Source organism: Hypanus sabinus, chromosome 29, assembly GCF_030144855.1.
Source record: "Hypanus sabinus isolate sHypSab1 chromosome 29, sHypSab1.hap1, whole genome shotgun sequence".
Lineage (NCBI taxonomy): Eukaryota > Metazoa > Chordata > Chondrichthyes > Myliobatiformes > Dasyatidae > Hypanus > Hypanus sabinus.
In genome coordinates, this window is record NC_082734.1 from 11,611,872 (window position 1) to 11,624,204 (window position 12,333).

Below are 12,333 nucleotides of genomic sequence, written 5' to 3' on the forward strand. Positions count from 1 at the left end.
TGCTTACAAATTACTTTTCTGTGCTTCTCCCATTTACCCACATTTAGTTTGTGGTTTTCTATGCCATGATTATTCAAGTGACTGCCTAAATATCTGTTTAAGAGTTTAAAGATTAGCCTGCCTTCACCAGGTATCAGATTCCTCCTACTCTCCGTGTGAAAGCATCCCAGATCTCCTCTGCACCTCCCCCATCTCTCACTTTGGCTTTCTTGCTTTGGTCAACCCCACCGTGAAGAAGAAAAAAGTAATCTTGCTATCAACGACAACTATACACTCAGTGACCACTTTATTATGTACCGAATAAAGTGGCCCCTGAGTATGCTGATGGTCGTCTGCTGCTGGAGCCTATCTACTTCATTGTACAGCATGGTGTGTATTCGTAGATTTTCTTTGAATACGACTATTATTTGAGCTGCTGTCAGCTTGAAGCAGTCCGGCCATTCTCTGACTGTTAATTAAAAAGGTGTTTTTGCCCACAGAACTGCCCTTCACTGGATGATTTTTTGTTTTTCACACCGCTCTCGAGACTGTAGTGTGTGAAAATCCCAGCAGATCAGCAGTTTCTGAAATACTTAGAACATCCTGTCTGGCACCAACAACCATTCCATGGTCAAAGTCGCTTAGATCACATTTCCTCCCTGTTCTGATGCTTGATCAACAACTGAACCTCGTGACCTTGTCCGCATGCTTTTATGCATTGAGTTGTTGCCTGATCAGATAATTGCATCAAAAAGCAGGTATACAGCACATCATTGGCTGATTAGATCATTACGTTAACAAGCAGTGGCCAGTTTATTAGGTAATAATGAAGTGGTCACTGAGTATGTATTGTGTGTCATTTATACTGAGGAATGAGTCCAAAAGGAATTCAGAAAGACAATATGGATCATAAAAAGAAGCTATAAAGAGACATAGACACGCTGACTGAGTAAAGTTCATGGCAGATGTAAAGTAACAAGGATAAAGGTGAAGTTATCTTGGTACAGTGACTTTCCTCAGAACAGGGAGCAGGGAATCATGGGATAATTAGCTAATGTCGAATTAGATCCGCATCCACAAAACTGATTGAACCTGACATTCGGTCTGAGTCGCAAGCAAAGACTGGAGGAACTCAAAGGGTCGAGCAACGTCCATGAGGGGAATGGACAGTCAACACCGGGTTGAAACACTTCATTTGACTGGGTCAGGATCCTAGCGATGGTCATCGAGCCACTGTCACGGACTTCCCCTCCACAGCCACCAACCTCTAATGCCTTGGAGAGGCCAAACTTGAGATGAAGGAGGAACAACTCATATTCCACCTGGGTAGCCTGCAACTTGATGACATAGGCATCGATTTCTCTCTCTCAGGGTACTTTCTCTGCCCTCTCCCCTCCTCTCTTTTTCCATTCTCCATTTTGATCACCTCTTTCCCTTACTGCTTATCACCTGCTCCTTCCCTTTCTCCCATGGTCCACGTTCCTCTTCAATCAGGTTCCTTCTTCAGCCCTTTTACCTCCTCCACCTACCACCTCCTTCCTTCATCTCCCTTCCCCAACCCAACCCTCTCCCCCTCCCCAATCTCCTAGCTTGTGCTGCAACCCCCTTCAACCCACCTTCTGTCCCTTCCCATCCTGAGGAAGGGTCTCGGCCTGACTGCTTATTTGCTACAGATGCTGCCTGACTTGCTGAGTTGCATCATTTTGTGTGTACTACAACAGAGAGCCGGACTGAATGGAGCCTAGGTTTCCTGCCCTACCTTATATGGACAGTTGTAGTCAAAGATTCCCTCCAAGTCTTCATCCTTTGAAGTTACTAGGATTGACTCTCACACCTCACAATGCAACTGGTTTAGTCAAGTGAGGTACGTAGAAGGTGACTCACCAGCTGCTTGGTAACCTAACTGCACCCCCCCCCCCCGCCCCCAATCAGCCATCCAGAACAAGCGTATCTCTGCCCTAGTGATCAACGGTGAAGAACCTTGGACAACTGACCAGATGCTGGAGGAACTCAGCAGGTCAGACAGCATGTGTGAGGGGAAATGGACAGTCAATGTTCCAGGTCTAGGCTCTTCATCTCAGCTGAATGATGGAGGGGAGACCACCAGCATAGAAAGGTGAGGTGATGTGTTGGAGCAAGAACTAATAGCGTTGACGGCATCCAAAGAGGACTGCAGCCAGTGAGAGACGACTTTGGGGCCTCCATCCAATGGACCGAATAGGGCACAGGCACCACCTGAGTTAGAAACCGAACTTCATGAAGGGCAGTGAACCCACCCTAGGCTCTAGGAGTCAAGTGCAACACCTCGTGTTCGGGGCTTGGACAGGTAATCCGAGCCTCAGTTGTATTGCACGATTAACCCCGTGTGTGTGCGAGCTTGCGTGCATGTGTATGTACAGTATATGTCTACGTGTGCAAGTGTGTGCTTGCATATACGTGTAGCCTCCCGTATATCGGTGAGACCTGCCCTAGATTGGGAGACCGCTTTGCCAAAAAAAAGCGGGATTTCCTGGAGGCCACCCATTTCATCAGTACATGATCTCTACTGCCACAATGAGGCTACAGTCAGGTTGGATATTTGATATGGATAGTCTCCAACAGTGATTTCTCAAACTTGCGGTAATTACCCCTCCTCCTCTCCTTCACCATCTCCCATTCTTGTTTCCCACTCACCTTCTCACCTGTCCAAAACTTCCCCTTAATGCTCCTCCCCCTTTCATAGTCTCTTCTATCAGATTCTCCCTTCTCCAGCCCTTTATCTCTTTCACCAATCAACTCCCAGCTCTTTACTTCACCCCCCCCCACTCCCAATTTCACCTATCACTTACCACCTTGTACATCTTCCTCCCCCTCCCCCCACCTTCTCACTCTGACTTCTGCCCCCTTCCTTTCCAGTCCTGATGAATGGTCTCGGCCCGGAATGTCGACTGTTTATTCCCATCCATGGATGCTGCCTGACCTGCTGAGTTCCTCCAGAACTTTGTAATTCTCGATCTCCAGCATCTGCAGTCCCTCTTGCAACTTATGTGTGGATGAGTCTGTGTGTGTGAATGAAATTATTTTTGCCTGGGACTCAAGTCAGGATTCATTCAAGACAGAGACTGATAGATTTCTGGACATGGGTAGAATTGAGAATATAGGGAGAACGTGATATTACTGACAGAATATCCAAGCCGAATGATTGAGCTAACTCAATCTCAATGATTCTGATTCTTCCATTCTTAATCTGAAAGAAACTATTTTGTTGTCAATGGACTGTCCTTGGCATTAGGTTAAAACTACTGTTGGCAGCATAACACATTCCACTCCTTATTCCCAGGCGCAAAGCCAAGCCAAACATAAAGAGATTTTATTGCAATTAAGTAATTCCAGCACCTGGAGCACAGTGACAGTCTGTTTGGTAAAACTCGGTGAAGCTTGAAAAGTGCTGATCGATTTGCAGAGATGCTTAGGGCTGTCCAGTCGAAGGATGGGAACATCGGCATGGGGGGATATCTTCATCAAATTTGCTCCATTGAGGTTATCAGACTCTGGAATTCTGCAATTCCAAAACAACTCACTTCACCATTTTGTGTTTATTTTCGATCCTGCCGCGGGCCCTCCTCCAACAGAGTACCCAATGCTATAAGCGGTCAGTGGGGACAACAGGTGACCACGACCGCGTCCTGCTCCAATTCCTTCCTCTGACGGGATGTGTGCATCGTCAGCAAAGCTGGTACTCATTTCCCTATCCCCAGATGCTGCCTGGGTTAGAGAGCACGTCTTATGAGGAGAGGATAAGCAAGCTAGGGCTTTTCCCTACGGAGTTAAGGAGGATGAGAGGTGACTTGATAGAGGTGGTACAAGATGATCAGAGGCAGAGATTCAGTGGAGAGCCAGTGACTTTTTTTTCCTGGCAGAAATGGCTAACACAAGGAGGTGATTTGAAGAAAAACACAAGGATGTCTGAGGTGACTTCTAAACACAGAGTGGTGGGTCCTGGTGGTGGAGGCAGATACATTAGGGCATGTAAGAAACTCATAAAATGGTAGAGTAATGGTGGGTTCTGCAAGAGGGAAGTATTAGGTTGATCTTAGAGTAAGATAAAAGTCTGGCACAAACTGTTATGTTACAATGCTATAATGTTATATGTTCTACATAAGGTGGGATATCATCATGAACCACAGCAGTGTTTCTAGTGAAGGTTGTCCCACAACGTAAGGGAGAGAATACAGAGATGTAGCTGAACAGTGGCTCAACAGTGATTGTTACCGGGCTGGCAGCCAGAGTTCTCAGTCATTATCCAACTGCTGATCACGATAGGCAGAGAATTTAGAAACAATCAGGCTTTTATTGACCAGTGAGGGTCAGTGTGTGTGTGGGATCTGTTCCCCCAGTGATGGTCAGTGTGTGTGTGGGACCTGTTCCCCAGTGAGGGTCAGTGTGTGTGTGGGACCTGTTCCCCCAGTGATGGTCAGTGTGTGTGTGGGACCTGTTCCCCAGTGAGGGTCAGTGTGTGTGTGGGACCTGTTCCCCCAGTGAGGGTCAGTGTGTGTGTGTGGGACCCATCCCCCAGGTGTGTGGGACCTGTTCCCCCAGTGAGGGTCAGTGTGTGTGGGATCTGTTCCCCCAGTGAGGGTCAGTGTGTGTGTGGGACCTGTCCCCCAGTGAGGGTCAGTGTGTGTGGGACCTGTTCCCCCAGTGAGGGTCAGCGTGTGTGTGGGATCTGTTCCCCCAGTGAGGGTCAGTGTGTGTGTGTGGGACCCATCCCCCAGTGAGGGTCAGTGTGTGTGTGGGACCTATTTCCCCAGTGAGGGTCAGTGTGTGTGTGGGACCTGTTCCCCCAGTGAGGGTCAGTGTGTGTGTGGGACTTGTTCCCCAGGTGAGGGTCAGTGTGTGTGTATGGGATCCGTTCCCCAGTGAGGGTCAGTGTGTGTGGGACCCGTCCCCCAGTGAGGGTCAGTGTGGGTGGGACCCGTCCCCCAGTGAGTGTGGGACCTGTTCCCAGTGAGGGTCAGTGTGGGTGGGACCCGTCCCCCAGTGAGGGTCAGTGTGGGTGGGACCTGTTCCCCCAGTGAGGGTCAGTGTGTGTGTGGGACTTGTTCCCCAGGTGAGGGTCAGTGTGTGTGTGGGACCCGTTCCCCAGTGAGGGTCAGTGTGTGTGTGGGACCTATTTCCCCCAGTGAGGGTCAGTGTGTGTGTGGGACCTGTTCCCAGTGAGGGTCAGTGTGGGTGGGACACGTCCCCCAGTGAGGGTCAGTGTGTGTGGGACCCGTCCCCCAGTGAGGGTCAGTGTGGGTGGGACCCGTCCCCCAGTGAGTGTGGGACCTGTTCCCAGTGAGGGTCAGTGTGGGTGGGACCCGTCCCCCAGTGAGGGTCAGTGTGGGTGGGACCCGTCCCCCAGTGAGGGTCAGTGTGTGTGGGACCTGTTCCCCCAGTGAGGGTCAGTGTGTGTGTGGGACTTGTTCCCCAGGTGAGGGTCAGTGTGTGTGTGGGACCTATTTCCCCCAGTGAGGGTCAGTGTGTGTGTGGGACCCGTCCCCCAGTGAGGGTCAGCGTGTGTGTGGGATCTGTTCCCCCAGTGAGGGTCAGTGTGTGTGTGGGACCTGTTCCCCCAGTGATGGTCAGTGTGTGTGTGGGACCCGTCCCCCAGTGAGGGTCAGCGTGTGTGTGGGATCTGTTCCCCCAGTGAGGGTCAGTGTGTGTGTGGGATCTGTTCCCCCAGTGAGGGTCAGTGTGTGTGGGATCTGTTCCCCCAGTGAGGGTCAGTGTGTGTGTGGGACCCATTCCCCCAGTGAGGGTCAGTGTGTGTGGGACCTGTTCCCCCAGTGAGGGTCAGTGTGTGTGTGGGACCCGTCCCCCAGTGAGGGTCAGTGTGTGTGTGGGACCTATTTCCCCAGTGAGGGTCAGTGTGTGTGTGGGACCTATTTCCCCAGTGAGGGTCAGTGTGTGTGTGGGACCTGTTCCCCCAGTGAGGGTCAGTGTGTGTGTGGGACCTATTTCCCCAGTGAGGGTCAGTGTGTGTGTGGGACCTGTTCCCCCAGTGAGGGTCAGTGTGTGTGTGGGACTTGTTCCCCAGGTGAGGGTCAGTGTGTGTGTGTGGGACCCATTCCCCCAGTGAGGGTCAGTGTGTGTGGGACTGTTCCCCCAGTGAGGGTCAGTGTGTGTGTTGGACCCATCCCCCAGTGAGGGTCAGTGTGTGTGGGACCTGTTCCCCCAGAGAGGGTCAGTGTGTGTGGGATCTGTTTCCCCAATGAGGGTCAGTGTGTGTGGGACCTGTTCCCCCAGTGAGGGTCAGTGTGTGTGTGGGCCCCGACCCGCAGTGAGGGTCAGTGTGTGTGTGGGACCTGTTCCCCAGTGAGGGTCATTATGTGTGTTGGACCCATCCCCCAGTGAGGGTCAGTGTGTGTGTGGGACCCGTCCCCCAGTGAGAGTCAGTGTGTGTGTGGGACCTGTTCCCCCAGAGAGGGTCAGTGTGTGTGGGACCTGTTTCCCCAATGAGGGTCAGTGTGTGTGGGACCTGTTCCCCCAGTGAGGGTCAGTGTGTGTGTGGGCCCCGACCCGCAGTGAGGGTCAGTGTGTGTGTGGGACCTGTTCCCCAGTGAGGGTCATTATGTGTGTTGGACCCATCCCCCAGTGAGGGTCAGTGTGTGTGTGGGACCCGTCCCCCAGTGAGGGTCAGTGTGTGTGTGGGACCTGTTCCCCCAGTGAGGGTCAGTGTGTGTGTGTGTGTGTGGGCCTCGTTCCCCCAGTGAGGGTCAATTTGTGTGTGGGACCTAATTCCCCACTGAGGGTCAGTGTGTGTTTGTGGGACCTCTCCCCAGTGAGGGTCAGTGTGTGTGGGACCTGTTCCCCCAGTGAGGGTCAGTGTGTGTGTGGGACCTGTTCTCCCAGTGAGGGTCAGTGTGTGTGTGGGAACCGTCCCCCAGTGAGGGTCAGTGTGTGTGTGGGACTGTCTCCCAGTGAGGGTCAGTGTGTGTGGGACTGTCCCCCCAGTGAGGGTCAGTGTGTGTGTGGGATCTGTTCCCCAGTGAGGGTCAGTGTGTGTGGGACCTGTTCCCCCAGTGAGGGTCAGTGTGTGTGTGGGACCTGTTCTCCCAGTGAGGGTCAGTGTGTGTGTGGGAACCGTCCCCCAGTGAGGGTCAGTGTGTGTGTGGTACTGTCTCCCAGTGAGGGTCAGTGTGTGTGGGACTGTCCCCCCAGTGAGGGTCAGTGTGTGTGTGGGATCTGTTCCCCAGTGAGGGTCAGTGTGTGTGTGTGGGACTGTCTCCCAGTGAGGATCAGTGTGTGTGGGACTGTCCCCCCAGTGAGGGTCAGTGTGTGTGGGACTGTCCCCCCAGTGAGGGTCAGTGTGTGTGTGGGATCTTTCCCCCAGTGAGGGTCAGTGTGTGTGGGACTGTCTCCCAGTGAGGGTCAGTGTGTGTGTGGGACCTGTCCCCCGGTGAAGGTCAGTGTGTGTGGGACCTGTTCCCCCAGTGAGGGTCAGTGTGTGTGTGGGATCTTTCCCCCAGTGAGGGTCAGTGTGTGTGGGACTGTCTCCCAGTGAGGGTCAGTGTGTGTGTGGGATCTGTCCCCCATTGAGGGTCAGTGTGCACCCTTTCCAAAGCAAGTATTCTTTCAGTAATTTATACACAGGCTGTGATTCGGAATTATAAATGTGAATATAAATATTTGTAAACTTACCAGCACAATCAATCCTCCCGTCACCATTTTCATCTCCAACGGAGACAAAGCTGTTTGTCTCAGCTTCGCTCAGCTCCCGGGCTTGCGGGCAGAAAAACCGAAGGAAGAGCCTTCAAACATAAGCGTGTCTATTAGCAAACCCTGACATGTATGTACAGCAGCATAGTGAATCGACCATACATGTGCACATACTTCACACATGTGTGTCTTGGGCATGAATTTAAGATTGGATATCCTGTTGATGGTCATAGTTCCATTTTTCATGAATAATAGTTTCTCGGGAACCGATATGAAGCTGGTCCCTCACATAACTTTCCAGCTTCTTCCCTCCATTGGGTATCTGTGAGGTGTTCTCACACATGAGCACAGGAGGAGTGGTAAGCTGATCATCCGTCGAGCCTGTTAACAAGATGGCGGCTGCTGTGATCCTCTGCCCCAAACTTCACTCGCCTCGCTGATTTGCGTAACCCACTGCCTCTACCAAACACCCTCCTGACTATCAACACGCACAGAGTGCTGGAGGAACACAGCAGGCCAGGCAGCGTGTATAGGAAAGAGTACAGTCGACGGTTCGGGCCGAGACCCTTCATCGGGACCGAAAAGGAATGGAAGAAGGCAGTCAGAAGGTGGGGGGGAGGGGAGGAAGACGTACAAGGTGGCACCTGACGGGTGAAACCGGGAGAGAGGCAGGGGGCAAAGTAAAGCAAGTGGGAAATTGATTGATGAAAGGGATACAGGGCTGGAGAAGGGGAGTCTGATCGGAGAGGACAGAAGGCCATGGAAGAAACGGAAGGGGGAGGAGCACCAGAGGGAGGTGATGGGTAGGTAAGGAGATAAAGGGAAATGGGAATGGTGAAACGTTGTGGGGTCAATTACCAGAAGTTCCAGAAATCAGTGTTCATGCTATTCACCTGACGATGGGTGGCAGGAGTCACTCCGATAAGCTTTCGCTGCTGCTCCTCTCTGGGCACGGAAACCAGGCCTGTGGACACTTGCCCAGGGGTGGACTCACTGATGTCCTGTCCCACTGTGTTGAGGCTCTCAGCCTTGTACTACAAGCTGCCTGTGATAGAGGACAACATTCCCCATTTCTGTTTTTATGATATACGAACCTGACCATTACACAACACGGAACAGGAAGAGGCCATTTGGCCCATCACGTCCTTGCTGACCTTTCTGCCAGTCTGACTCATCCCATCCCTCCGTAAGTGATCTGTTTCCCTCCATTCCCTGCCTGTTTACGTGACCTTTAAAATACCTCTTAAACACCGTTATGGTTTCTGCTTCCACCACTTCCCCTGGCGGCATTCTGGGCACCTACACTCTCTGTGCAAAGAAACTTGTCTCACGAATCTTCGTAAGACATGGGGCAGTATTATCCAAATCAGAATCAAGTTTATTGTCACTGGCGTGTGTCGTGAAATTTGTTAACTTAGCAGCAGCAGTTCAATGTAATGCATAATATAGAAGAAAAAAAAGTAAAAATAAGTAAATCAATTTATATATATATTTATAGAATAGATTTTAAATCGTGCAAAACAGAAATAATATATATTAAAAAGTGAGGTAGTGTTCATGGGTTCCATGCCCATTTAGGAATCGGATGGCAGAGGGGAGGAAGCTGTTCCTGAATCGCTGAGTGTGTGCCTTCAGGCTTCTGTACCTCCTACCTGATGGTAACAGTGAGAAAAGGGCATGTCCTGGGTGCTGGGGGTCCTTAATAATGGACACTGCCTGTCTGAGACACTGCTCCTTGAAGATGTCCTGGGTACTGTGTAGGCTAGTACCCAAGATGGAGCTGACTAGATTTACAACCCTCTGCAGCTTCTTTCAGTCCTGTGCAGTAGCCCCTCTGTACCAGACAGTGATGCAGCCTGTCAGAATGCTCTCCACAGTACATCTGTAGAAATTTTTTGAGTGTTTTTGTTGACATACCAAGTCTCTTCAAACTCCAAATGTAGTATAGTCACTGTCTTGCCTTCTTTATAACTATATCAATATGATAGGACCGGGTTAGTTCCTCAGAGATCTTGACACCCAGGAACTTGAAACTGCTCACTCTCTCCACTTCTAATCCTCCTTGGTATGTGTTCTTTCATCTTACCCTTCCTGAAGTCCACAATCAGCTCTTTCGTCTTACTGACATTGAGTGTAAGGTTGTTGCTGTGACACCACTCCACTAGTTGGTATCGGTCACTAGGCCATTTGGTCTATTGAGTCTGCTCTGCTATTCCATCATGGCTGATTTATTTTCCCCCTCGATCCCATTCTCCTGCCTGCTCCCCATAACTGTTGACGTCCTGACTAATCAAGAACCTATCAACCTCCACTTCAAACATACCCAATGACTGAGCCTCCACAGATGTCTAGCTTCTTCCTCTCTGCCATCCAATTTCTGAATGGAGACTGAACCCATGAACACTACCTCACTACATTTAAAATTTCTATTTACTGTACTTACTGTATTTTCTATACTTACTGTAATTCATGTTTTTGTCTATTATTATGTACTGCTGCCACAAAGGTAACAAATTACATGACATATGCACACATTTCTATTCATGAGCCAATGGCTTTTCAAACTGCCTCCCGCAGCTTGTTCCTTCTACCCATCATCAGCCGTGTGAAAATGTTTCTCCTCAGGTCCCTCTTAAGACTTATCCTCTCACCTTAAATCTATAGATTTATAGCTCCCTACACTGGAAAAAAGATTGTGGACATCCATCTTATCTACATCCCTCGTGGTTTTATACATATCTCTTAGCCTCCTATATTCCAATGAGAAATATCCCAGCCTATCCAGCCTCTCCTTATAACCCAAGTCCTCCAAAATCCCATCAATCCTTCTTGCAACCTTTACAGCTTAATGGCGCCCTAGTTATTGACAATTTCACCCGTAAAAGAGAACTATCTACCCGCTCTATAGCTCTCATAATTATAAATAACAGGCCACCCTTCTGCCTTTAGGTCAGTCCAACTTACAACAGTACAGCACAAAAACACAGGCTAAAAAACAAATCGAAAATGCCCACAAACATTAATCCCTCCTACCGACACCATGTCCCTCCATCTTCCTTACAACCACATGTCTATCCAAACGTCCCTGAAAAGCCTTTAATGTATTTGCCAAACCAGGCAGCACATTCCAGTCATCCACTACTCTCTGAGTAAAAAAAAACTTAACCCTCACCTACCCCCCCTCACACCTTCAATGCATGCCCTCTGGTATTAGACATTTCTACTGTGGCAAACAGAAACTCCCTGTCTTCTCTATCGATACCTCTCATAACCTTATTAACCTCTGTCAGATCTCCCCTCAGCCTCTGACGCCCCAGAGAAATCAACCCAAGTTTATCCAGCCTCATCGTGATAGCAAAAACCCTCTAAACCAGACAGTATCTGGTAAACCTCTTCTGCACCCACTCCGAACCCTCAACAACCTTCCTGTACCGGGGCAACCAGAAATGCATGCAATACTCCAAATGTGGCCTAACCAGAGTTTTATAAAGCTGCAACATGGGTTCCTGACTTTTGAGCTCCCCCCCCCCCCATAGTTAATACTCTCCAAACCAGGCAACATCCTGGTAAACCTCCTCTTCACCTTGTGCGTTCTTGTACATCCTGAGTGCTAACCATGACCTCACGTGATTTCGTGTCGGTGCTTAAGAGAAAATGAGAAGTTGCCTACTTGAGCTCTCTCTTCTCTATGAAACCACTGCTATCTTCGTCGAGAATGGCGAAGATTTTCATGATCTCTTCAGGAGATTTCTTGGCAAGACCGGAAGTTCTGGAAAATTTCTTGAAGTGGAAGGAGCCCGGATCTGGAAGAGGGCAAAGCCATTAACGGAAGTGCATTGGAGGGAAGTTTGAGTTGCTCAGACTTTGGAACTGGAGGTACATTGGGTAGTGCTTCAGATCTCCAGGGATACTCCTTTGCTGCTTCTGTGGAGTTTGCGTGCTCTCACTGGGACCAGCTGGATTTCCTCTGGATGTCCTGGCTTCCTCCCACATCCCCAAAATGCAGTGGTGGTTAAAACAGACACTGAAAATTCGCCTTAAATCAAGGCTGGACAGAATGAGTTGCAGGGCTACAGAAAAGAAGGAGATGGGCAAAGAGATGGATGGGATTGTCCTGCTGGGAGCTTGGAATCAAGGGCATTCTATACCCTTCCCCTGTCAGGCAGGAGATACAAAAGCCTGAAAGGACAGACCACCAGACTCAAGTTCAGCTTTGGATCCACGTTAAAAAACTTGAATGATCTCCTTGTACAATAAAATGGAGTCTTGACTTCACAGTCTACCTGCTCTGTAACTGTAAAACTTCAGACACTAAGACCATAAGTCATAGGAGCAGAATTAGGCCACTCGGCCTGTCGAGCCTGCTCCGACATTCCATTATCCCTCTCAACCCCATTCTCCTGTCTTCTGCACGTAATCTTTGATGCCCTGACTAACCAAGAACCAATCAACCTCTGCTTTGAATTACTCAATGTCCTGGCCTCCACAACTGTCCATGGCAATGAATTCCAGAGATTAAGCTCCCTCTGGCTAAAGCAATTCCTTCTCATTTCTGTTCTAAATGGACATCTCCCTATCCTGAGGCTGTGCCCTTGGTCCTAGACTCACCCACTATAGGAAACATCATCTCCACATCCACTGTCTAGGCCTTTCAATATTCGCTAGGTCTCAATG

The 12,333-nt window shown here is 49.9% G+C and overlaps 1 protein-coding gene across 1 annotated transcript in view; it reads right to left on the bottom strand.

Moving 5' to 3' along the window:
• Window positions 1-3,401: 3,401 nt before the first annotated feature.
• Window positions 3,402-12,333, bottom strand: part of LOC132382760 (parvalbumin, thymic-like) — a 44,869-nt gene continuing 35,937 nt past the window's right edge. The window contains exons 6-8 of the mRNA XM_059953219.1: window positions 11,330-11,462; window positions 7,642-7,751; window positions 3,402-3,517 (exon numbers count right to left, since the gene is read on the bottom strand). Coding sequence (XP_059809202.1) covers window positions 3,480-3,517; window positions 7,642-7,751; window positions 11,330-11,462 — 281 coding nt within the window. The 3' untranslated portion in view covers window positions 3,402-3,479. The remainder of the gene's footprint in view (window positions 3,518-7,641; window positions 7,752-11,329; window positions 11,463-12,333) is intronic.